The sequence below is a fragment of the Heterodontus francisci genome, chromosome 36 (genome assembly GCF_036365525.1).
Source record: "Heterodontus francisci isolate sHetFra1 chromosome 36, sHetFra1.hap1, whole genome shotgun sequence".
In the NCBI taxonomy this organism is placed as follows: Eukaryota; Metazoa; Chordata; class Chondrichthyes; order Heterodontiformes; family Heterodontidae; genus Heterodontus; species Heterodontus francisci.
The window spans coordinates 33,524,623-33,550,381 of record NC_090406.1 but is presented as its reverse complement, the minus strand read 5'-3'; the positions used below and the strand labels follow the sequence as shown (position 1 = coordinate 33,550,381).

At 43.2% G+C, this 25,759-nt stretch overlaps 2 protein-coding genes across 4 annotated transcripts in view; both read right to left on the bottom strand.

Moving 5' to 3' along the window:
- malt2 (MALT paracaspase 2) overlaps nt 1-6,734 on the bottom strand; it is a 54,199-nt gene extending 47,465 nt beyond the window's left edge. For 2 of the 3 annotated variants that reach the window (XM_068016483.1, XM_068016484.1), the window contains exons 1-4: nt 6,720-6,734; nt 6,477-6,594; nt 5,519-5,697; nt 3,475-3,641 (exon numbers count right to left, since the gene is read on the bottom strand). In XM_068016483.1, the coding sequence (XP_067872584.1) occupies nt 3,475-3,641; nt 5,519-5,658 (307 nt within the window). In that variant the 5' untranslated portion in view covers nt 5,659-5,697; nt 6,477-6,594; nt 6,720-6,734. Of the gene's footprint in view, nt 1-3,474; nt 3,709-5,518; nt 5,698-6,476; nt 6,595-6,719 lie in introns of those variants that run through there. The other variant, XM_068016485.1, reaches the window with a different exon arrangement.
- A 13,604-nt stretch (nt 6,735-20,338) lies between these two features.
- mrpl54 (mitochondrial ribosomal protein L54) overlaps nt 20,339-25,759 on the bottom strand; it is a 23,648-nt gene continuing 18,227 nt past the window's right edge. Inside the window, exons 2-3 of the mRNA XM_068015846.1 lie at nt 25,486-25,642; nt 20,339-20,736 (exon numbers count right to left, since the gene is read on the bottom strand). Of these exons, the coding sequence (XP_067871947.1) occupies nt 20,604-20,736; nt 25,486-25,642 (290 nt within the window). The 3' untranslated portion in view covers nt 20,339-20,603. The remainder of the gene's footprint in view (nt 20,737-25,485; nt 25,643-25,759) is intronic.

Below are 25,759 nucleotides of genomic sequence, written 5' to 3'. Positions count from 1 at the left end.
ATTACATTTCAAACTGTTGTTGAAGTGAAGAAAGGCCTTGCTTTAAAAAAAATTGCCAGATCGTGGCTGGAAAGACATTTGCAGATTAACAGACAGTGTTTGGAAGGACAAAGCAGCCATTCCCTGACACATTCAACCCACAATGGACTTTTGATCACTAGACGTTGAAGGTGGAGGAGGTCGCATTCCAGGTTGACTGCTAAGATGGCCGAATACACAAACGGACATGGTCAAACCAGCTAGTCACATGACTAACCTGCTGGGCAACCTGGGTTTTTCTGAATTGTACAGTTTGAACTGAGAGTGTCTGTTTGCTCCTGGACTGAGAAGATCTCTCCTGTCTGCTCCCATCACTTTCTCACAAGTCTCTGAATACACTGAAGACACATGAACCCCAAGAGAGAAAAGTCTCCTACAACGAACAAGCTTTAAGAATACTGTGCCCCAGCGAAAAGCAAGATCTACCTACAATCAAGAACTCTATAGTGAGCTTGAAGAACCGTAATAAAAACTCTTTAAACATTGGCTCAAACTTTTCCACTTTATTTTTATTCTGCTCTTTTCTGTCTCTATTTGCATATGTGTATCGCATATGCATGCTAGCGTGGGCGCTTCATGTATCCGTAGGCGTTAACCAAATTAGAGTTTAAGTTTAATAAAATTTCACTTTTCTTCTTTAAACCTAAGAAAGCCTGTTTGTGCTGGTTTCTTTGCCTTATGATTGGAAAGCGGTGAACAAGGATTCATCAAACGGGAGCTAAAAAACATGGTATGTTTAAAATTAACCCCTGTAGTAAGACCAGGTGAAGGCTGAAAGAGAACCCTAGACCTTTTTCTCACCTGGTTGTAACAACAATATAACGGGTATGCTGGAAGGATGGGATCAAATGGGGTTAAAGACCTCCATTTGAACTGATCTCACATTATAATCTCCTGACTAACTTTATTTACACAGTACAGTACACAGTTTAATGGATGTCCATCAGCAAAGTTTCAATTCCTATTTTCAATGGAAAAGCTTACAGAATATTTCTGGAAACATTCTTGCTGCTGTTTCAATTCCTCTGGCTGTCTTTACTTTGCCACTAGTAATGATTTTCTTTTATCGGCCACATGTCTGATACATGGAGTAACCCATCAGTGCATGTGTCAGTCTCAGAACTAGACTCCTGAGAAACCTACTGAGGTAGAATTTTCTAGATGCTTGATGCATGCATCTCTCCCCACTTAACCATATGAAGAAAACCTTGGAATTATGCAGAACCTTTCACAACCTCAGGATGTTCCAAAGCACTTCACAGCGAATGAAGTACATTTTTAAAGTGCAGTCATTGTTGCAATGCAGGAAACGCAGCAACCAATTTGAGCACAGCAAGCTCCCACAAAGCACAATGTGATAATGGCCAGATAATCTGCAGAGAGAATGGGAACAGGCCCACACAGCCAAGGCTTAGAGATCCCAGGTATGCACTGGGGTACTGCTGGGGTTCAACCAGCTAAGAAGACCATTGTTACGTTTCCTGATACCTGCCTAGTTCTACCCATTAGGGCTTTGGCCTGTAGGGCTATCTGCAGTGAGTGGGAAGCATCTCAGTCCCCAGGTCTATAGTTCCAGGCTGATCACTAATTGTGGACCCCTGGGGTACTATAGACCTGCCAGGTTTAGGTATCAAATTAACAAGCCTGCCACAAAAGTTTGGTTTGGTTCCAAATTTCCATTACCAGGTGCATCATCTTGGAGTCACCTTGATCCCAAAGAGAGGCAGTTTATAATATTGATCTCCCATAGAGGCACACACGGTAAGTTGTGCTATTAAATAGGGACAGAGTTATATTCTTCTGCTGATAACATGGAGCTGTGTCCCTTTGAGTCTAACTTAGAAACAGGAGTGGATCATTCAGTGCCTCGAGCCTCTTCTGCCATTCAATGAGATCCTGACTGAGCTGCATCTTAACTCCATCAACCTGCCTTGGCTCCATATCCATTTCTACACTTGGATGTGAAGTAAACAGAACCCTTGGCTATGCAGAGTTTAATTGCTGTTTGGTTGGGAACATGCTTGTTAATTTTGTGCTACTGGTGAAAAGAACCCAGTACTTTAGGATGTTACTGTAATAAAGGAGGTAATTGTAATCCTCAAAAGTGGGTGGGTTTGGGTCAGGTGGGATGTTAAAATTTTTAAAAATCTCAAACCCAAACTCAACCACCTTGAACTGTCCACTTCCAGTTTTATTGGAGGTTGAACTCGGAATGTGTGGCCAATTGGCTCTCAGGAGGCAGGTTGCTCATTTAAATATTTTAATGAGGCTGCATGCCTCAGCTTTTATTTCCCTCCCAGCTTTAACCCCAGGCAGCCGGGTTTGCTGGGCCTTGGGAAACACAGCAACCAAAGGGAGGCAAGAACTGCTGTATGGAAGGGGTAAATGCTTTTCCAGCACTGCTTGTGGGCCAGGAGGAGCAGGAATGCTTTCCCCTGCCTCTCCAAGCTAACCCGCTATGGTCTCCACAATTGGGCACCCCTCCCCCCTGCATCATATCACCGACCAAGCCCCATCTCTGTCCCGATCTCTCTCCGAACTCCACCATTACACTGACCCTCCAAACTTTGTTTTACTCCTCCCCTCCCCCACCCTTGAAATCTCTACCCCCAGTAGCAGGAAACCTACTGTTTGCCAGCACCCCCATTCAGTCTACAAGTGTGACCATGAGCTTCCAGTTGCTTTCCATTTGAATTTTCCACCCCATTCCCACTCTGACCTCTCTGTCCTCGGCCTCCTACACTGTTCCAATGAAGCTCAATGGAAGCTCAAGGAACAGCATTTTATAGCCTTGCAAACTCAATGTCAAGTCCAACAATTTCAGATCATAACCACTGCTCCTATTTTTTGTGGACAGCAGGTGCTGATGATACTGCTATTCATTTAATCAGTCCTGCCTGAAATTCTACAACAGACCTTCCCTATTGTTTTTCCTCCTCTCCCCATTTTCCTGCCATTGTACCTGCTTAAGACATGTTACATCTGTGAAACATTTACCAGTTCTGACAAAAGATCACAGACATGAAACATTTCATTTGTTTCTCTCTCTGTTGGTGCTGCTTGACCTGCTGAGTATTTCTAGTATTTTCTGTTTATATTTCAGATTTCCAGCATTGAGTATGACACTTGAAAAGCACCAGAGAAGTGTTGTTATGAAATGTGCATTAAATGTACCAATTTTATAAGAATAAACAAATAAATGTCTTGTGGTGCTGCTCACGGTAAGTCAGAGGATCCATTGTTCTATAACGCAGGAATGTTAAGTACAATGTATTATTCTGCTAGGTGAATTTCCCTTTAAGGCTGCAAGGTATCATTGTTTGACATTCTTGAAATGAATGGTGGGGCAAAAATAAACTACAGCATTCTGTCCCCTAAGCTCCCAGACACTGCTCGAAATGATTGATCCTGAGTCATCACCATTATCTTACTCACCCGTTGACATCAAGCACTGCAAAGCCTCTGTATGTCCCATTTTATGCAGGCAGCTGATTAAATAGCTCACCGGGCAGCCACGATCTGCCATTAACTGGATATAATATTGGCCTGGGCTTCCATCTGGCTCAAGAACCTTCAGCGAGCAGGTCTCCAACTCCTTTTCACTGTCAACAGATTTTCAAAAAAATGATGGGCCAAATGGTCTGTTCCTATGCTGTAACATTCTATGATCTAAATACAACCAGAGAACTTTTAGGCTAGGAATAAGCCATTAGGCCCAACAAACCCATGCTTTTTCCATATATGAACCCCACCTACCCACCTCCCACCATATCGGTTAATCCCACCTTCCCACCATGTTCCTCAGCCCCATCTACCCACCATAATTCCTCTATGCCTTCTTTCTCCAGCTCCGACACTATTTAGACTGTTCACTTTAACTTCCCTTACTTCTAACTTTCACATTGTTCAGTTCGTGCCCTAGGATTTGATTCTTTCAACATACTGATGATCCACTTGTGGGGGCAGGGGCAGTTGTGGGTGGGGTGGACAGACCATTCAGTTGTATCAGCCCATACTCTAGATCCCTTTCCCTATAACCTCTCCTTGTTACCTCTCTCCACTCCTTCAAAAGCCTTAAGATCTACCTCTTCAATCATGCTTTCAGTCAGCACCCTTCACCCAACACTGTTATTTTCGTGCTGTGGGATGTTAAAGGTGCTTGGTAAATGTAGGTTGTTGTTGTTGAGGCAGCCACATGGTGAGCTGACTGTGTATGATCAGTACCCAGGGATGAAGTGCTGATGTGGACAGGATTCTTCCCTGGATCTGCTGCTCACATACAGGATGCGCAGAGGGGCAGAGAAAAGCACAAGATCAGAGGCACATCTGGTGTTTACCACTGAGATTCTCAGTCCAGTTGATGAATGAAGGAACTTGTATTTGTACAGTGCCTTGTCACGCCTGTCACCACACCCCAATGCACTCGTACCATTAATTATTCTGATGTACTGTCACTGAAGTGTTCAAATAGAGAAGCCATCTTGTAAACAGCTACAAACAGCAATGAGACACATGGTGGTGTTACTTGAGGGAGAAATGTTGGCTAGGATACAGGGAAAACTCAAATATTGCCAGTGAATCTTTAACATCCTCTTGAACAGACAGATGTGGCCATAATTTAACATATCTCATCTGAAGGATGGCACCTCTGATAATACGGCACTCCCCCAGTACTACACTGAGTTGTCAGCCTAGATTATAACCAGGAGTGGGATTTCAACCTGCAACATTCTGGGTCAAAGTCAGAAGATTACCAGCTGAACCAGGACAGAGAATGAAAAGACTGAATCTGTCAGACACTTTTCATAGTACCCATGAATAACTGAGATTAGGGAGCAAGTGACTCCAAGAATAACACATATCTAAGAGTGAATTGTGCAGAAAGTAAGGGATACCCGAGAGTGAGTTGCAGAGTGTAATGGATACCTGGGAGTGAGTTACACAGAGAGTGCAGTAGGTAGGTAGCTAGGAGTGAATTACACAGAGAGTGATGGATACTTAGAGAATTTTAATGAGGCCCTAAGTCATTGTGGGAATATTAAAGTAAATTGTGTTGCCATCCTCAATAGCTAAATGTGGCACCCAGTGTGACTGCAATCTCAATCTGTGGCACAGGGTGGTGATAGGGGACTACAGCTGGCCTTAAATATCCCTGGCTTAAATTAACCAGGGTTCCCATTCCTGACCACGCTCAAGCCATCTTTGCTAGGAAGTTCCTTTATGTTGGACAGAGAAAGATGGGACTTGGTTGTGTTGCCTCCCACGGTCAAATAACCTGTTAATTCATGATCTGGTTCACAGATGAAAAATGGCTACTTTAGGTAAGGTGCCAGAATGTGGCTGGTACCTATGAAGCCCATTTCCCACTGAGGGTCCACACCTTCGGGAGAAAACACTAGTTTGTAAAATATGCTAAAATGGGGGTTTTGTGTCACTGTTTCTAACAGTCCTGTGGTGGGAAAGTTAAATGTATGCTTACCTGCACTTAAACCGTCTGTCTGTGCCAAGAACTTCAGCCAGTTTCCTCCATCCCTTCTTGGTGCAGTTGTCTAGTAATGTGCTGAGTCTCCTCAGTGTTACTTCCCCAAGACTATTTAATGGCAAACTCCAGTGGTCCATGGTTTCTCCTTCAACTTCTCAAGAGGCTGGCGAGTATTGCTAGAAGTGCATTGCAAAGATAGCTGTGTCACCATGCAGAAAAGTAGGCAAGGGAGAGAGAAAGAAACTTGAAGCATGGCCTGAGCAGTTACAATCTGTTCTATAACTGGGATCTAGTTCAAACTACGAAAGAGTGAACAGGGAAAGATTGTTTCTATAGGTTGGCGGAACGGACCACTATTGTTAGAATGAAAGGTGAAATTCGAAGAATTACATTTCCACACAGAGTGTAATTAGAATCTGAAATGCTTTGTCATGACTGTTTATTCATGCAGAGGCTAAGATCATGTAAAAGGTAATAGGATATGCATTCACAAAGGAATAATATAAAATGATATGGGGAAAGGGGAGAGAAATGGGATTACAGTTGAAGAGTTAACACTACCACAGTCCGGATGGGCTGTAATTTAATGATTCTGAGAGTCCTGACAAATTCTTTAGGTAATGACCTACATTCTTCTATACAACAAAACTGCAAAAAATATAAATGAACCATTGAAAACAAGGAACGTGTCAGTCCTAAGCAATGAGAATTGTACGTATATTATTAAACAGCATTCCATTCCAAATTTAACAGGCAAGTGTTCTGAAAATGACTAACAGAAATATGTTAAACAATGTCAGAAAATTAGAAAAACTTCAAATTCCAAAATAATATAAAATACTACAATTACACATCAGAATCTTTCAGACCTCCACCGAAAACCTGGGTGTTTTTTTTTTAGACCAGCTGCATATTTCTAGCACTTTCTAACTTTGAAGGGATTTTTAAAACTTGCCTCTGGTTAACTTGTCTGGAAGCTGTCGAGATCCTGGTTCAGAGGGTGCCTATGTGGGATTATGGCTGGTTCAACTCCATATTGCTTCATATATCATTCATAGGTTCCCAACTAGTCACTGTAATAAAAAAATGATTCACAGATGGTCTCGTTTAAAAAAGGGGAAGTGTATATAGGCACGCAAACACACACACACACAAACCTGCAGATGTGAAACCCAGATACAGATATAAAAACACTCACTTCTGCTTTCCCATCTAATGTTCCCCAACTTCACACACGGCATAGCAATCTGCTCCCAATAAAGCAGAACCGCAAGATGAGCAGGTCATAGCAAGACAGAATCAAATGCTCTTCAATGAAGCTTTTATATCCAAACCATTGGAATGGCTCTGTTGATGTGTCATTGAGTAAAAACCATCTGCCGCGTCACTGGTGGGATGAAGGTGAAGGCAGACCGAGATGAGTCCTCCCCGTACGCAGCCATGTTGGCTGCTCAGGATGTGTCTCAGAGATGCAAGGAGCTGGGGATCACTGCCCTACACATCAAACTGCGCGCCACTGGAGGCAACAGGACCAAAACCCCTGGACCCGGTGCACAGTCAGCCCTGAGAGCTCTGGCTCGATCTGGGATGAAAATTGGCCGAATTGAGGATGTTACTCCCATTCCGTCAGACAGCACTCGCAGAAAGGGAGGTCGCAGAGGTCGTCGTTTGTAAATGTTTTCTGTATGTACCAGTACAACTAATAAAAGAGTTCTACTGATAAAAAAAAGAAGAAAAAAAGATCTGCATTTATTTAGCACCTTTCACAATCTCAGGACATGCCAAAGCGCTTTACAGCCAATGAAGTGTAGTCACTGTTGTACTCTCAGAAATCCAGCTTCAGGCCTTGGATTCAATCACTGTTCCATGTTGAGTTAGCTGATCTCATCCAGGATGCTGGTGGTGGTGGGTGGAGGAAGCATCACAGCCCAGCTCAACATCCCATTGAGCAGGAATGGGAACTCTGGCTGAATTTGATCCCTCACCCACACATGTTGAGACCAGTTAAGTAACCTCAACTGTTGCCCTGTTTGAAAGCATCTAACTGAGCACACAGTGGGCAACTCGGCCTGACACCCTCTGGTCTGTATGGCTCAGCACTGAATTTAGCACAACATTTACCCACTGACCGATAACTCTGGGGAAAGAGGAGGAAAATTAATAAGGTGTGGAGTCTGCTGGCTATCCAATATCCAAGAAGGTTAATACAGCCATAATAAGAGTCAGGAAATCACCTCTGTTCTCGTACACAGGCCGTTCACCATCACACAACTGTGATTCACCCAAAAAGATTAAAGAAAATTTCCCCATCCCATACCTTGAGACAGCTGGAGGTAGAAATTGTGAACTCCTCAGGACTTGAGTGAGGTTTAGCTGAGTTTGGTATAGTATATGAGGCAAAGTTAGAGAGACAAAGACTGCAGCAGCTGAACACAAAGTCTTCTCCTTTTACTCTGTTTTGGTTTCACTTTCCCTTTGCAAGCATGTGTGTTCTACAGCAGCCTCTAGAGTACACAATGCACATTATAATTTCAAAACACTACAACACGACATCCCTCCCCTTCTTAGTAAATGAGAGACATAGCATGTTTCAATGGTTTGTTTCAAAAAATGTAAATGATAAAATTAAACATAAATAGTTAATTTTATAACATAGTCACTTAAGCATGGCAGGAAGAGAAGTTGTTGCTGGAGATGTTCTGGATATGACAGATAGGCTAAAATTGAACCAAACAAAGCAAGTGTTGCCGAGCTGGACAATGGAGGTGAGGTATTGGAGGAGGATAATGGATGTTGATGGCTGCAGGGAGGAAGGAGATGGGACAGAAATTAGCAAAGATGAAGGGCACGAGGGTGGTATTTTGAGGATGATAGTGATGATAGCATTTCTGAACTTGTATGGGGCAGTGCCTGAGGAAATGGAACCACTTATCTTAGAATCACAGAATAGTTACAGCACAGGAGGCCATTCAGCCCGCCATGTCCATGTTGGTTCTCTGTAAGAGCTATTCAGCTAGTTCCATTCCCCTGCCTTTTCCCTGTAGCCCTGCAATATTTTTCTCTTCAGATAATTAATCAATTCTCTTTTGAAAGTCATGACTGAGTCTCCACCACATTCTCAGGAAGTGCATTCCAGATCCTGTTCCTCCTTTTGCCAATGTTACGAACGTTGGACTTTGCAGAATGATTATATTATAAAAACTATGATTATTAATGTAGTGTGAAAAGGATTCCGAGAAGACATGTGACCTCACACCAACGCTGCCGAGAGACAAGACTTTTGTTACCATGACGACAAGGAACCCAGATCAAAGACCCTTTTGAAAGCAGAATTCAAGGTTGTAACACCTGGTTATATTAGACTTGGTATTGTGTAATATGACAAGATTAATCAATGAACTCAGAGTAAAGGCACCTCTAGGTATCAACGACCACAATATGATTGAATTTTACATCCAGTTTGAAAGAGAGAAGAGTGGGTCTAAGACTAGTATTTCAAATTTAAATAAGGGCAATGATGTGGGCATGAAAGCTGAGCTAGCTGAAGTGAACTGGGTTACTAAGATAGGAGACAGATCAATAGAGAAGCAGTGGCAGACATTTAAGGGGTTATTTCAGAATACTCAGAATACGGATATTCCTACTATAAAGAAAAATTCTAAGGGGAGGACCCACTATCCGTGGTTAACTAAAGAAGTTAAGGAAAGCATCAAATGTAAGGAAAAAGCATATCATTTTGCAAAGTTGAGCGGCAGGTCAGATGATTGGTCAGAATATAAAGAATGGCAGAGAATGACTAAAAGGTTAATCAGGGAAAAGAAACTAGAGTATGAGAGGAAGCTGGCTAGAAATGTAAAAACAGATAGCTAAAGTTTCTACAGGAAAGAGTTGTCCACGAACAAGTGTTGCAGACTGGCACATTCCAAGGTCCAGGACTACGTGCTGAGGGACGCACTAAAGCTTCGGGCAGCCGCTGCAAAGGCTCAATGGGGAAAGACCACAGTGTAAGGTCCTCCTGCCATAGTGAACTGAGGGGCTGGACCCATGGGAAACCCCTCGGGCTGTATACACCAAATATGGGTTTGCTGTAAAATGTACATGGCATGTAAAATGGAGTGGAAGGGTTGTGAGGCAACTCACTCCTGTATTGAAGAAAACTGATTTCCTTTGCACTTTTTGGAATGTCAACTTGGTGCTGTTTTGAACTGTGTTGTAATGCATTTTTTTTTTACAGATTTTTATGAATAAAGTATATTCTTGGGGAAAAAAGTATTTAGAAAGGAAAAGAATAAGTAAAGTGAGTGTTGGTCCTCTAGAGAGTGAGAATGGAGCATTAATAGTAGATAATAAGGAAATGGCGGATGAAATGAACCAATATTTTGCTTCTGCCTTCACTGTAGAGGATATAAAAAACATTCCAGCAACAGCAGTAAATCAGGAGGTGCAAGGAAGAGAGGAACCTGGTGAAATCACAATCACCAGGGAAGCGGTACTGACCAAACTGATGGAGCTGCGGGATGACAAGTCCCCGGGTCCTGATGGACTTCATCCTAGAGTCTTAAAAGAGGTGGCTAATGAGGTAGTAGATGCGTTGGTGTTAATTTTTCAAAATTCGCTAGATTCTGGAATAGCCAATGTTGTTCCTTTGTTTAAGAAGGGTAGCAAGGATAATCCAGGAAATTATAGGCCGGTGAGCCTTACCTCAGTGGTAGGGAAATTATTAGAGAGGATTCTTCGGGATAGGATTTACTCCCATTTGGAAACAAATGAATTTATTAGTGAGAGGCAGCATGGTTTTGTGAAGGGGAGGTCGTGTCTCACTAACTTGATTGAGTTTTTTGAGGAAGTGACGAAGATGATTGATGAAGGAAGGGCAGTGGATGTTGTCTATATGGACTTCAGTAAAGCCTTTGACAAGGTCCCTCATGGCAGATTGGTACAAAAGGTGAAGTCACACGGGATCAGAGGTGAGCTGGCAAGATGGATACAGAACTGGCTCGGTCATAGAAGACAGAGGGTAGCAGTGGAAGGGTGCTTTTCTGAATGGAGGGCTGTGACTAGTGGTGTTCCGCAGGGATCAGTGCTGGGACCTTTGCTGTTTGTAGTATATATAAATGATTTGGAGGAAAATGTAGCTGGTCTGATTAGTAAGTTTGCAGACGACACAAAGGTTGGTGGAGTTGCGGATAATGATGAGGATTGTCAGAGGATACAGCAGGATATAGATCGGTTGGAGACTTGGGCAGAGAAATGGCAGATGGAGTTTAATCCGGACAAATGTGAGGTAATGCATTTTGGAAGATCTAATACAGGTGGGAGGTATACAGTAAATGGCAGAACCCTTAGGAGTATTGACAGGCAGAGAGATCTGGGCGTACAGGTCCACAGGTCACTGAAAGTGGCAACACATGTGGATAAGGTAGTCAAGAAGGCATACGGCATGCTCGCCTTCATCGGTCGGGGCATAGAGTATAAAAATTGGCAAGTCATGCTGTAGCTGTACAGTACTTTAGTTAGGCCACACTTAGAATATTGCGTGCAATTCTGGTCGCCACACTACCAGAAGGACGTGGAGGCTTTGGAGAGGGTACAGAAGAGGTTTACCAGGATGTTGCCTGGTCTGGAGGGCATTAGCTATGAGGAGAGGTTGGATAAACTCAGATTGTTTTCACTGGAACGACGGAGGTGGAGGGGCGACATGATAGAGGTTTACAAAGTTATGAGTGGCATGGACAGAGTGGATAGACTGAAGCTTTTTCCCAGGGTGGAAGAGTCACTTACTAGGGGACATAGGTTTAAGGTGCGAGGGGCAAAGTTTAGAGGGGATGTGCGAGGCAAGTTCTTTACACAGAGGATGGTGAGTGCCTGGAACTTGCTGCTGGGGGAGGTAGTGGAAGCAGGTACGAAAGCGACATTTAAGAGGCATCTTGACAAATACATGAATAGGATGGGAATAGAGGGATACGGTCCCCGGAAGTGCAGAAGATTTTATTTTAGACAGGCATCAAGATCGGCGCAGGCTTGGAGGGCCGAATGGCCTGTTCCTGTGCTGTACTGTTCTTTGTTCCATCAGACTGAAAAGTAGCAAATATAACCCCTCGATTCAAGAAGTGGGAGTGGGGAGGGCAATGCGGGGCGAAAGGAAACAGTTAGCTTGATGTCTGTCGTGGGGAAAATGTTAGTATCGATCATTAAGGAGGCTATAGCTGGGCGCTTAGAAAAACTCAAGGTAATCAGGAATAGTCAGCATGGCTTTGTGAAAGGGAAATCATGTTAAACCAATTTATTGGAGTTCTTTGTGAAAGGGAAATCATGTTTAAGTTCTTTGAAGGAGTAATGTGCTATGGAAAAAGGTGGGGTGGGGGGGGGGGTGTCCGTTGATGTACTGTACTTGGATTTCCAGAAGGCATTTGACAAGGTACCACATAAAAGATTATTGCACAAAGTAGGAGCTCATGGTATAGAGGGTAACATATTAGCATGAATAGAAGATTGGCTCGCTGGCAGAAAACAGAGAGTATGCATAAATAGGTCCTTTTCTGATTGGCAGGATGTGATGAGTGGAGTTCTGCAGGGGTCTGTGCTGGGACCTCAACTTTTTACAATTTATATCAAAGACTTAGATGAGGGGAGCAATGGCCTGGTAGCTAAATTTGCAGATGACACAAAGATAGGTAGGAAAGTATGTTGTGAAGAGGACTTAATGAGGTTGCAGATAGGTTGAGTGAGTGGACAAAATCTGGCAGATGGAGTATAATGTGGGAAAATGTGAAGTTGTTCACTTTGGCAGGAAGAATAAAAAAGCAGAGTATTACTTAAACGGAGAACGACAGCAGAATTCCGAGGTGCAGAGGGATCTAGGTGTTCTAGTGCATGTATCACAACAAGTTAGTATGCAGGTACAGCAAGTCATAAAGAAGGCTAATGGAATGCTATCCTTTATTACGAGAGGAATTGAAAATAAAACTAAGGATGTTATGCTTCAGTTATACAGGGCATTGGTGAGACCACATTTCGAATACTATGTGCAGTTTTGGTCTCCTTATTTAGGGAAGGATGTAAATGTGTTGGAGGTGGTTCAGAAGAGGTTTACTAGATTGATACCTGGAATGAGCGGGTTGTCTTATGAGGAAAGGTTGGACAGAATGGGCTTGTTTTCACTGGAGTTTAGAAGAGTGAGAGGAGACTTGATTGAAGTTTCTAAGATCCTGAAAGGTCTTGACAAGGTGGATGTGGAGAGGATGGTTCCTCTTGTGGGTGAGTCCAGAACTAGGGGGCACTGTTTTAAAACTAGGGGTCACCCTTTTAGGATAGAGATGAAGAGAAATGTTTTCTCGCAGAGGGCTGTGCGACTTTGGAACTCTCTGCCTCAGAAGGTGGTGGAGGTGGGGACATTGAATATTTTTAAGGTGGAGGTAGATAGATTCTTGCTAGGCAAGGGAATCAAAGGTTATCAGGGGTAGATGGGAGTGTGGAATTAGAGACACAAGCAGATCGTCCATGATCTTATTGAATTGCGGAGCAGGCTCGAGGGGCCGAATGGCCTGCCTCTGCTCCTAATTCATATGCTCGTATGAAGGACAATAGGTTTCACTCACCCAGACTCTCAGATGGTAAGTAAGGAGCAAGGGGCTCTGAAAATGCAAATTCAAGTTGCAATTGCTAACACCTGGAAACTAAAGAAGGCCCGGATAGTTTTGCTATGGCCAGACTTATGGACTTTGAATATTATAAAAGGCAAATGACTATTGACTTTTGATTCTGGATAAATTCAACAGGCTTTCCTAAGTCTGACAGACCGTAAGGAAGAAAGGAAGAAACAAATGACCAGCACTGGCAGCCTCAGAAGAGACAGAGGGAGAAAACCACTGCTTTCAGATCACAGATACAGCAAAAAGCTGCTAAGACTTGAACACGATTTGAAAGTTGAGGTTTGCAGAGGAGAAAAGATCAACAGAGTCATTAGAAATCGTCTTATTAACAGAAGACCAGTCGCGTGTGCTCGGAAGAAGTGAGTGAAAAGGACATTGGCTTTGTTAAAGACTGGGAGATCCAACCCATTGCAACTGGGAGGAGTTTGGGACTTTTAACTATCAAATCTCTTCTTAATCTTCTATTCTCTTAGGTGAACAGCCCCAGCTTCACCAATCGGTTCTCATAACTGAAGTCTCTTGTCCCTGGAGCCATTTGCGTAAATCTTTTCTGCACCCTCTTTAATTTCTTCACCTCCTTCCGAACGTGCGGTGCCCAGAATTGGACACAAGTTTCCAGTTGAGGCCAAGCCAGTATTTTATAAAGGTTCACCATAACTTCCTTGCTTTTGTACTCCATGCCTCTATTTATATACCTTATTAACTGCTTTCTCAACCTGTCCTCCCACCTCCAACGACTTGTGCACATATACCATCAGGTCCCTCTCTCCTGCACTCCCTTTAGAATTGTATCCTCTATAATTATATTGCCTTTCCTACCAAAACGTATCACTTTACACTGCTCTGCATTAAATTTCACCTGCTACGTGTCTACCCATTACACCAGCCTATCTATGTCCTCTTTTTATTCATTCTTCGGATGTAAGCATTTATTGCCCATCCATAATTGCCCTTGAGAAAGTGGTGGTGAGCCATCTTCTTGAACTGCTGCAGTCCAGTTGGTGTCGGTACACCCACAGTGCTGTTAGGGAGTTCCAGGAGTTTGACCCAGTGACAGTGAAGGAATAGTGATATAGTTCCAGTCAGGATGGCGAGTGACTTGAAGGGAAGGTTACAGGTGATGGTGCCCCCAGGCATCTCCTTGCCTTGTCCATCTTGGAAGGTCCTGTCGAAGGAGCCTTGGCTCTTGAAAGTCGATCGCTATCTTCCTTACAGTTCATAATATTTCCAGGTTTTGTGTCATCTGCACTTATAGTATCAGCTAGCATGGGGCCAGACGACTTCCATGGGAGTGGGGTCAAGGGAGGGAAAGAGTAGGGATGTACTTTGGAATGTCCCTCCAAGCTGCACGAGGCAGGGCTATGCAGCAATCGGCAGCATAATGCACAGGGGACAAACAGGCCACACACAAGTAATGTTTCCTTTAAGATGCACGCATGTGCAGCAGACCATCAAGGACTGCACAGTACAAGTAGGCCACACACAGCAAACAGAATTTAGAGGAAACATTGGCACTGGAGTAGTTAAGCTTAGGGAGTGAGTGAGGGATGCAGCTGTACAGATATCTCTATCTTGGTGACGGAGAAATCTACAAGTTTCTTGCACTGTTGCCCGAGATATGGATGGAGAAGACAGGGGAGATGGGGCGGTTAAGGAGACCTGTAGTGATAGGGAAAAGGAGTCTGCGGTTCTTTTGTCCTCCAGTATAATCTTAATTGGCAATTTTGGCAGAGCAGAGCAAGACTTGTAGAGCTTAATGTAGAGCTGGCAATAGGTGACAAAGGCAGTTATGTGCTAGATATTCTCAAGTTTGTGCACCTTGGCCTGGAGTAGAGATGGAGGCCATACCAACAGAGACAGTGAAGGCTTTGGTGGGGATGAAGCTATCAAAAATAGAGGTTAAAGAGTAGTTGATCAAATCAACAGCTGCAGAGGTATCTAGACATTTGGGAGTTTGAAAGTGTGCTTATCGGCAACTTGTCAGGGGCAGCATTTCTAGCGGCTATAGGGCATTGACTGATAGAGAGATGGGGAATGTGGGTGGTATAAGGAAGTTGGAAAAGATGAGGATGGAGTATGTGTACAGGAGTTTAAGGAGTACAGGGAAGAGGAGTTTAAGGAGATCAATGGTGATAGAAAACCACTGAGCATGACTACTGAAATAGAGATTCACTCTGTTCTGCACTGAAGCATCAGCCCAGATTATGTGCTCAAATCCTGGAGGATTTTTGAAACCACACCCTTCTGTCACAGAGGTGAGGGTGCTATCAACAACCACAAATGTAAGCCACTCATATCCGCAAGACCACTTATCACCCACCCCCACTTCTACTAGAACCTCTCTGTTGGGTTCTCATCCTCTAGCTTCCATGAATTCCCACCTTGTTCAAAACTCAGCTACCTGGATCCTATCCTACACAAAATCTTGCTCACTCTCATCCTGGCTGACCAAATTGGTTCCTTCCCCCTCACAACGCAATGAATTTAAATTCCTCATCTTCGCCTTCAAAAACGCTTCATGGCCGCACCTCACCTTGTCCCTCCAACCTCCTTCAGCCTTCTATCTCGTCCCACACCCTTCAGTGCATTCCCTTCCCTTCTTGCACTTCAGCTTGCTCCCGACTAAAACCCATCCACTTCTCCATCTTCAAAAGCCATCACAAAAATCATCCTTTCGGTCACCTCTCCTAATTCTATTACAAATTTCTCACCTGCAATAAATATGCTTAGACTCAGTAATTGCGAACCATTTTAACATTACAGATGCTGGTACCACTAGTCAGCGTCAGAGGAATTTCACTGTCCTATAATGCAAGAAATGTCATTGTTGACCCCTTTCTGATACTCCAGCGAATAGGAACATATGAATTGCTAGAAAAAAAAGACCTAGGCCCATCTTGCTGCTTTAGCAAGTGGTTGAGCAAATGGCTTAGATGCCTTCAAAATGAAACTAAACAAGTGAATAGAACGAAATGCTAAAAGGCTGAGATGAGGCAGATGGAATGGCAGGAGACTCAGGTGGTAGAAAAACACCAGCTCGGACTATTTGGGCCAGATGGCCTGTTTCTGTGCTATATATTCTATCTAGCTTGTCTTCTAATGCCCTGGTAGTCACATGATACAATGATAATGAACCATAGCAATCAATCTCTTATCAATTAGTCTACAACAGACCCAGCTAATGGGCCTAATCAACCTCCCAGATGGCTTCTGTGTTCCCAGGGGTTGATTCCCCGTGACTCAAATTAACCTCATAGCAACATCAGTATATGAATTAATCCAAAATACCATCAGGCAAAAATCTCAAAATGTGACACTCTCACATCACACCATCCATTGCTTTATTCCTTTTGCCGATGTTTCCCTTCCCTCTCCCCAGCAACATGGGATGTTTTCTGCAAATATTGCAGGTTGTTGTGCACTGTAATTGGAAAGCAGTAGCATTGGTCTTCTGAAAAGGTCTGATGAAATTACTTTTTTAAAATTAAAAATAAAACCACCCAGGCAAATTCATTCAAACTGATCTAATTTAGCTGATCCATTAAACAAAGCTGATCCTCTGCTGGGATCTGCGTTCAACTGCAGTTTAGATAAGCTTAGTGTCCCTCTTCCACCAGTCGGAGGTGGCCTGCATGAAATGTCCAACCCCATGGACCACACCCTAGTAGAGAAATATTCCATAATTCAAAACTAACTGAACAACTCTGCACACTAGATGGTGCAGGAAGTAGAAATGTCACAGTAGACCAGCCGTGTTCTGCAGTGTGGGTGCAGTCTCATTGTTGTGTGTGTGAGAACTCATTTTCTGTTCTCATTTATGCTTCAGTTGAGCTGCTTTACTGGTGTCCCTTGATGGTTGTTGTTTTCCTTTCTTCACTCCCCTTGGCGAATAGTATGAAGTGGAAGGAATGATTAATGGTTTGACAGGCTAGGGTATTGGAATGTAGGCCCATTCAGCCCCTCGAGCCCATTCTACCATTCAATTATATCATGGCTATTCGGTATCTCAACTCTATCTATCCACCTTGGTTCCATAACCTTCAATACCCTTGTCTAACAAAAATCTATCAATCTCAATTTTGAAATATTCAATGGATTCCTAACCTCAACAACTTTTTTAGGGGAGCGTTCCAGATCTCCAGTACACTTTGCTTCTTGCCATCACCCCTAAATGGCCTGGTTCGAATTTCAAGGTTATGCCCTCTTGTTCTGGACTCCTATGCCAGAGGAAATAGTTTCTATCTACCGCATTAACACCTTTAATCAGCTGAAACATCTTAATCAGATCACCCGTTAATCTATACTCAAGGGAATACTAGCATACTCTATGCAACATGTTTTCATAATTTAACTATTTTAGCCCAGGTAACATTCAGGCAAGTCTGGGTTGCACCCCTCCAAGGCTAATCTATTCTTCCTGTAGTGTGATACCCAGATTGAATACAGCACTCTAAATGGGGTCTCCCCATGTTACTCACGTATCTTCCACCCCTTTGTATTCTAGTCCCTTTGAAACAAAGGTCAACATTCCATCAGCCTTTCCAATTAGGTTTTTGTACCCACCCACTAGCTTTTATTGATTTCTGTACTTGGACCCTTAAACCTCTCTACAGTTCCTCGCTCTTCACCATTTAGAAAGTACTCTGATCTATCTTTCTTAGGTCCAAAGTTGGATGGCTTCACATTTTCCCACATGGAACTTTATCTGCCATTTTTACCCACTCAATCTATCAATGTCCCTGTGCAACTTTCTATTTACATATTTACTGCACAACCTCACTTGCTGTCATCAGCAAACTTGGATTTAAGGCTCCCTATTCCTTCATCCAAATAATAAATATAGTGAAAAGCTGAGTCCCAGTACAGACCTCTGGGAGACACCACCAGTCACACCACCAGCACCCCCTCCCCCTTTCCCCAATTTGAGTATATACCCATCATCCCTATAATAAAAGCAAAATGCTGTAGATGCTGGAAATCTGAAATAAAAACAGAAAATGGCAGCATCTGTGGAGAAACAGAGTTAACATTTCAGGTCTGTGACCTTTCATCAGAACTGGAAAAGGTTAGAAATGTTAATATGCTTTGAGCAAGTGAAAGGGGGTGGGGAGAGGAGAAAGAACAAAAGGGAAGGTCTCTGATAGGGCAGAGGGCAGGAGAGATTAAATGACAAAGATGTCATGGAATAAATGGAAAATAGGTGTAAAGAGAAAGCATTTGTCCAGAAAGAGTGTTAAAGGCAGAATAATGAACAGCTGCTTTACTGATGTCCCTTGATGGTTGTATTCCTTTCTTCACTCCCCTTGGAGAAAAATAAAACCATGTTGACTTTGCCTGATTGCATTATGGTTTTCTAAATGTCCTACTACTACTACTTTCTTAATAATGGATTTTAGCATTTTCCCAATGACAAATGTTAGGCTAACTGGCCTTTAATTTGCTGCTTTCTGTCGCCCCCTTTCTTGAACAGAGGTGCTACATTTGCAGTTTTCCAATCCACTGGGACCTTTCCAGAAGTTAGGGAACTTTGGAAGATTACATCCAATGCATCCACTATCTCTGCAGTCACTTCCTTTAAGACCTGAGAATGCAGGCCATCAGTTCCAGACTTGTCAGTAGCCCCATTAGTTTTCCTAGCACCTTTTCTCTTGTGATCGTGATTGTTTTAACTTCCTCCCTTTTGCCTCTTGATTTTCTGCTATTCTTGGGATGCTTTTTATGTCTTCTACTGTGAAGACAGATACGAAATACTCGTTCAAAGTCCCTGTCATTTCTTCAAACAATGTGAAATTCTATCATATGATCACTCATGCCGAGAGGCTACTTTACTATGAGGTCATTTATTAATCTTGTCTCATTACACATTACCAGGTCTAAAATAGCCTGCTCCCGGTTTGGTTCTAAAACATAATTGTTCTAAGAAACTGTTCCTAATACACTCTATGAACTCATCCACCAGGCTCCTTTTGCCATTTGATTCGTCCAATCTATATGAAGATTAAAATCATCTACTGCTTTCCTACAAGCCCCCATTATTTCTTAATTTATATCCTGTCCTACAGTGTAGCTCCTGTCAGGGGGCCTATAAACGACTCCCACCATTTCTTATCTCCACCCAAACTGATTCTACATCTTGATCTTCCAAGCCAAGATCATTTCTCACTACTGTACTGCTCTCATCCTTTATTAACAGAGCTACCCCACCTCCTTTTCCTTTCTTCCTATCCTTCCTAAATATCAAATACCCTTAAATATTTATTTCCCAGACTTGGTAACTTTGCAAACATGTCTCTGTAATGGTTATCATACCATACCCATTTATTCCTATTTGTGCTATCAATTAATCCATCTTGTTACGAATGCTGTGTGCAGTAAGATAAAGAGCCTTTAATTCTGTCTTATCATTTTTCCCTGACCACATCTTCTGGTGCACTAATGTTTGTACACTCCATCCCTTCCTGTCACACTCTGGGTTATTACCCGTATTGCAATCCTGCACTACTGTCTTGGCCTTTCTCATTAACTTTCTAAATTTCCCCTCACCTGAACCTTCCCCTGACAACTATTTAGTTTAAAGCCCTCTCTACCGCCCTAGTTATAAGTTTGTGCAGTTCAGGTGAAGGCCATCCCAACAGTTCAGCTCCCTCTTTCCCCAGTACTGGTGCCAGTACCCCATAAATCGAAACCCATTTCTCCCACACCAAATTTGTCCAAATGCTCAATCATTCTGTTCCTAATGACAGATTCCAGTAAAAAACCCCACAACAAATGTGAGACTATTAGGCCTATAATTTCCCAGTTTGTTTCTTCAAATCTTCTTAAATAATGGAGTGACATTAGCAATTTCTCAATCAAAGGGACCACTCATTGCATAGCCAATACTATCTTTATAACAGCTGGCAAAACCTGCATCCCAGCAACTTTCGTGGACCGTAGAGCTCATAACGCAGCAAGAGTCAGGACTTGTAGAACTCGTACCCCGGCAACTATCATGGCCTGTAGAACTTAAAACGTAGCGACGGTGAGGGACTGTGGACCTTGTTTCCCAGCAATTTTCAGGGACCATAGAACATGTACCTTTGTAAAGGCCAGAGCCCATAGAACTTGCACGCCCGTGAGGGTCAGGGCCTTTGGGAGTCATGGGGAGAAAATAAGAGAAAAAATATTTTAGAAAATTGCTATTTTTATTTTGCATCATTCACCAGCAAATGAAAATGTTAAACACACTTTCCCGGAGTAGCACTGTCTGAGTCACATGACATACAGCTGAAGAAACCAGATTCAATCCCTTCACAGCACTGCCATGTGTACTGGCTGTTGGTTTGAAGTGTAAGTAGCCTGGGACGGCTGCTATTCAAATTGTCTCCTCAGACTGCAGTCGTCATTTTGGGGAAATGGATTATTTGGGGCTCGTTGTCCATAAGCTTTTCCTAGAATTTCTTTCCTTTGCGAATTTTGTTGTGTTGCCACATGTGCTGTTTTCTTATCCTTTTCCAGTATTCCCAAGATTCTGGGTCCAGTTCATCCAAACTCTTTGGGGGTCCAAGGTTCAGGGTAAACAACCTACAAGATATTCACCTATTAAAAAAAATCCATTTGTATGGTCTGTGCAAAGCAACCAGTTACACAATAAACAAATTCCAGCTCAGGAGCTCCTTCTGGTGGGGTAGAAGGCACACTGCACAGTGAGAAGCTGAACCACAAGAACAAGACCTGTGCTCAAGCCAAATCCCTGCTGAATTAGCTGATCTCAGCCAGGCAGCACAAAGACTTATCTCTGTGGGGCAAGATTTTAAAAAAAATCCAGCTTGGGTATCTGTTCCTGATCAGGGTCATGGTCCTAGTATCCTGTGCATATGAGATTTAGGGGTGGCAAATTCCTATGTGTGAAAGACATGAACAAACCATTTGGGTTTTTGCAGCAATCAGCAGCTTTCAAGGTTAACCTGATATATTGCATTCAATTTCACTCTTACTCTGGTGGGATCTGAACCCACAGCAGCCAGGCTGTTAGTCCAATATCATAACCACTGGGCTATCATATCTGGTGAAATGCGAATACTGTGGATATTGGGTGTAGAAAGTACCAGAATCCCATTCCCTGCCCCAACATTCTGACATATTATATCCACACTCATACTACTTGGGCACAGTGAGGGGTGCTTAAAATAATGAGGCAAACTGACAAAGTAGCCAGGGACAACTTGCCCTTCTTATAAGGGTACCTACAACAATGGGACAGAATTCAAATTAAGCCAGTTAAAAATCAAGAAAAGTATGTAAAGTGCTGAGAGAATCTGGAAATCGCTGCTTTACGTGGGCCAATCAGCTGAAGTGCTTAAATGAGATGGAGATCCACATATGAACATAGGAAACAGGAGTAGGCCATTTGGTCCTTTGAGCTTGCTCCGCCATTCAATAAGATCATGGCAGATCTTCTACTTCAGCTCCACCTTCCAGCACTATTCCTAACTTCCCTCATTACCCAAAAATCTATCGGCCCCTGTCTTTAATATACTAAACAATGGAGCATCCACTGCTCTCTGGGCTAGAGAACTCCAAAAATTCACAACACTTTTATTGAAGAAATTTCTCCTCATCTCAGTCCTAAATGGCCGACCCTTATCCTGAGACTGTTACCTGTGTTCTAGATTCCTCAGCCAGGGGAAATATTTTCTCCATATCTACTCTGTCAAGTCCCTTAAGAATTTCATATGTTTCAATTAGATCACCACTTATTCTTCTAAACTCTAGGGAATACAGGCCTAGACTACTCAATCTATCCTCATAGGTCAATCACCACATCCCAGAAACCGTTCCATGAACCTTGGTTGCACTCCCTCTAGGGCAAGTATGTCCTTCCTTAGGTAAGCAGACCAAAACTGCGCATGGTACTCCATGTATGGCCTTACCAGTACCTTTGTAAATGCAGTAAGACTTCTTTACTCTTATACTTCAATCACTTTGTAACAAAAGCTAACAAAGAATTTGCCTTCCGAATTGCTTGCTGTACCTGCAGGTTAACTTTGTGATTCATATACAAAGACACCCATGTCCCTCTGAATGCAAACATTTTCCAGTGTCTCATCATTCAAAAGGTATTCTGCTTTTTTTATTTTTCCTACCAAAGTAGATAACTTCACACTTTAACACTTGCCATGTTCTTGTCCATTCACCCATTCTGTCTATATCCTCTGTAGCCTCATTGCATCCATCAGCTTAATTTCCCAATTTTTTTGCCGTAAAATCTTACAATCACGGGATGTGGGTGTCGCTGGCAAGGCCAGCATTTATTCCACATCCCTAATAACCCTATAGACGGTGGAAGTGAGCTGTTTTCTTGCATACAACTAAGTAGCTTACTATGCCATTTCAAAGGGACAGTTCCCTCCACAATACTCTAGTCAACTCCTCAATCATCCCCAACACACCCCTCCCCTTCCCATGGCACCTTTCCATGCAATCACAGGAGATGCAACACCTGCTCTTTTACCTCCGCTCTCCTCACTACCAAGGACCCAAACACTCCTTCCAGGTGAAAGTGATTTAAGTGTACTTCTCTCAATTTAGTATACTGTACTCGCTGCTCACAATGCAATCTGCTCTAGACTGGGGAGACCAAATGCAGATTGGGTGAATGCTTTATGGAACACCTCTGCTCAGTCCACAAGCATGATCTCAAGCTTCGGTTGCCTGTCATTTTAATTCTCCACCTTGCTCTCACGCTGACCTCTCTGTCCTCAGCCTCCTGCAGTGTTCCAATGAAGTTCAAGGCAAGCTCGAGGAACAGCACCTCATCTTTCGATTAGACACTCTACAGACTTCCGGACTCAATACTGAGTTCAACAATTTTGAATGATATGAGGACAGATAAGTCCCCGGGGCCAGACGGGATATACCCAAGGATATTACGGGAAGCGAGGGAAGAGATTGCTGTGCCTTTGGCGATGATCTTTGCGTCTTCACTGTCCACTGGAGTAGTGCCGGATGATTGGAGGGTGGCAAATGTTGTTCGCTTGTTCAAGAAAGGGAATAGGGATAACCCTGGGAATTATAGACCAGTCAGTCTTACGTCGGTAGTGAGCAAATTATTGGAGAGGATTCTGAGAGACAGGATTTATGATTATTTGGAAAAGCATAGTTTGATTAGAGACAGTCAGCATGGCTTTGTGAGGGGCAGGTCATGCCTCACAAGCCTTATTGAATTCTTTGACGATGTGACAAAACACGTTGATGAAGGAACAGCAGTGGATGTGGTGTATATGGATTTTAGCAAGGCGTTTGATAAGGTTCCCCATGGTGGGCTCATTCAGAAAGTAAGGAGGCACGGGATACAGGGAAAGTTGGCTGTCTGGATACAGAATTGGCTGGCCCATAGAAGACAGAGGGTGATAGTAGATGGAAAGTATTCAGCCTGGAGCTCGGTGACCAGTGGTGTTCCGCAGGGATCTGTTCTGGGACCTCTGCTCTTTGTGATTTTTATAAATGACTTGGATGAGGAAGTGGAAGGCTGGGTTAGCAAGTTTGCCGATGACACGAAGGTTGCTGGAGTTGTGGATAGTGTGGAAGCTTGTTGTAGGTTGCAACGGGACATTGATAGGATGCAGAGCTGGGCTGAGAAGTGGCAGATGGAGTTCAACCTGGAAAAGTGTGAAGTGATTCATTTTGGAAGGTCGAATTTGAATGCGGAATACAGGCTTAAAGACAGGATTCTTGGTAGTGTGGAGGAACAGAGGGATCTTGGGGTCCATGTCCATAGATCGCTCAAAATTGCCACCCAAGTTCATAGGGTTGTCAAGAAGGCGTATGGTGTGTGTTGGCTTTCATTAACAGGGGGACTGAGTTTAAGAGCCGCGAGGTTATGCTGCAGCTCTATAAGGCCCTGGTTCGACCACACTTGGAATATTGTGTTCAGTTCTGGTCGCCTCATTATAGGAAGGATGTGGAAGCTTTAGAGAGGGTGCAGAGGAGATTTACCAGGATGCTGCCTTGACTGGAGGGCATGTCCTACGAAGAAAGAATGAGGGAGCTGGGGCTTTTCTCATTGGAGCGAAGAAGGATGAGAGGTGACTTGATAGAGGGGTACAGATGATGAGAGGCATAGATAGAGTGGATAGCCAGAGACTTTTTCCCAGGGTGGAAAGGGCTATCACCAGGGGGCATAATTTTAAGGTGATTGGAGGAAGGTTTCGGGGAGATGTCAGAGATAGGTTCTTTACACAGAGAGTGGTGGGTGCGTGGAATGCGCTGCAGCGGTAGTAGTAGAAGCAGATACATTAGGGGCATTTAAGCGACTCTTGGATAGGTACATGGATGATAGTAGAATGAAGGATAGGTAGTTAGTTTGATCTTAGAGTAAGTTAAAGGTTCGGCACAACATCGTGGGCCGAAGGGCCTGTACTGTTCTATGTTCTATCTCTGCCCCTATTTTGTTTCCTTCTACTTTGCAGGTGGTCGGTTTAATCTCTTTCTTCCCCCCTTGTTTTTGCTTTCAGACAGCAGCTGTTCATTATTCTGCTATTCACACCTCTTCTAGACACATCTTTTGTTTCTTTACTTGTCCTATTACCACTCCATTTGGCCCTGCCCCATTAACTCTTTTGCCATTTACTCTCTCCTGTCCGTCCACCCTATCACAGACCTTCCCTTTTGTTCTTTTTCCACCCTCTCCCATTTCACTTGCTTAAACCGATTACATTTCTAACTTTTCCCTGTTCTGATGAAAGGTCATGCACCTGAAACGTGAACTCTGCTCCTCTCTACAGAAACTGCCAGACAGCATTTTCTATTTTTATTTCAGAGTTAGCCACATTGGATATGGAGTTAAATATAAGCCCGATTTCCTTCCCGAAAGGACATTAGTGAATCAGATGGGTTTTTACGACAATTTGGTAGTTTCATGGTCACAATTACTGATACTAGCTTTTTATTGCAGGTTTATTTAATGAACTTAAATCAAATTTCCCAGCTACCATGGGGCTGGGGATGCTGAACTCACATCTTTGGATCATTAGTCCAGCCCTCTTGATTATAACACAACCACCATGTTACCATTCCCAATCTGTTAAACATACTTGGAAAGTAATGGTATTAAGCCATACGGAAAAAAGACAGATTGGATTAAAAAGATAGAGCTATCAGGGCTAACAACAATGGATAGTCTCAATAGATGGCTTCCGTATCAGAGGACAGTCACCACCTCCCATGGAATTGTTGCTACAGCCAGAGATCAGAGCCCACATCCAATCAAGGGGCAATTAAAAGGAAGGAAACAGGACACAAAAAATATCCACATGAGGGGTAATACCTGACCATTCAGGGTATTCGGTGTCTGGTTGCAGCTCTGGGTCTTGGCCTTGTTTGTAGATATTGACTCCCACTGCGTGTGTGGTCAGGATAACAGGATCCTTACAAACCTCTGGACCTTGCAAAGCCTCTTTAACTCCCATTTTACCTTTCCCTTTGACAACTAAGGTTATACAAAGAAAATATCAGGAAAGAAGGAATGTATCAGCTTGGCTCAGTTGTTAATCTAGTGAAAAACACATCTCTCTTCAGCAGGACCCCACAAAGCACCACAGCCAAA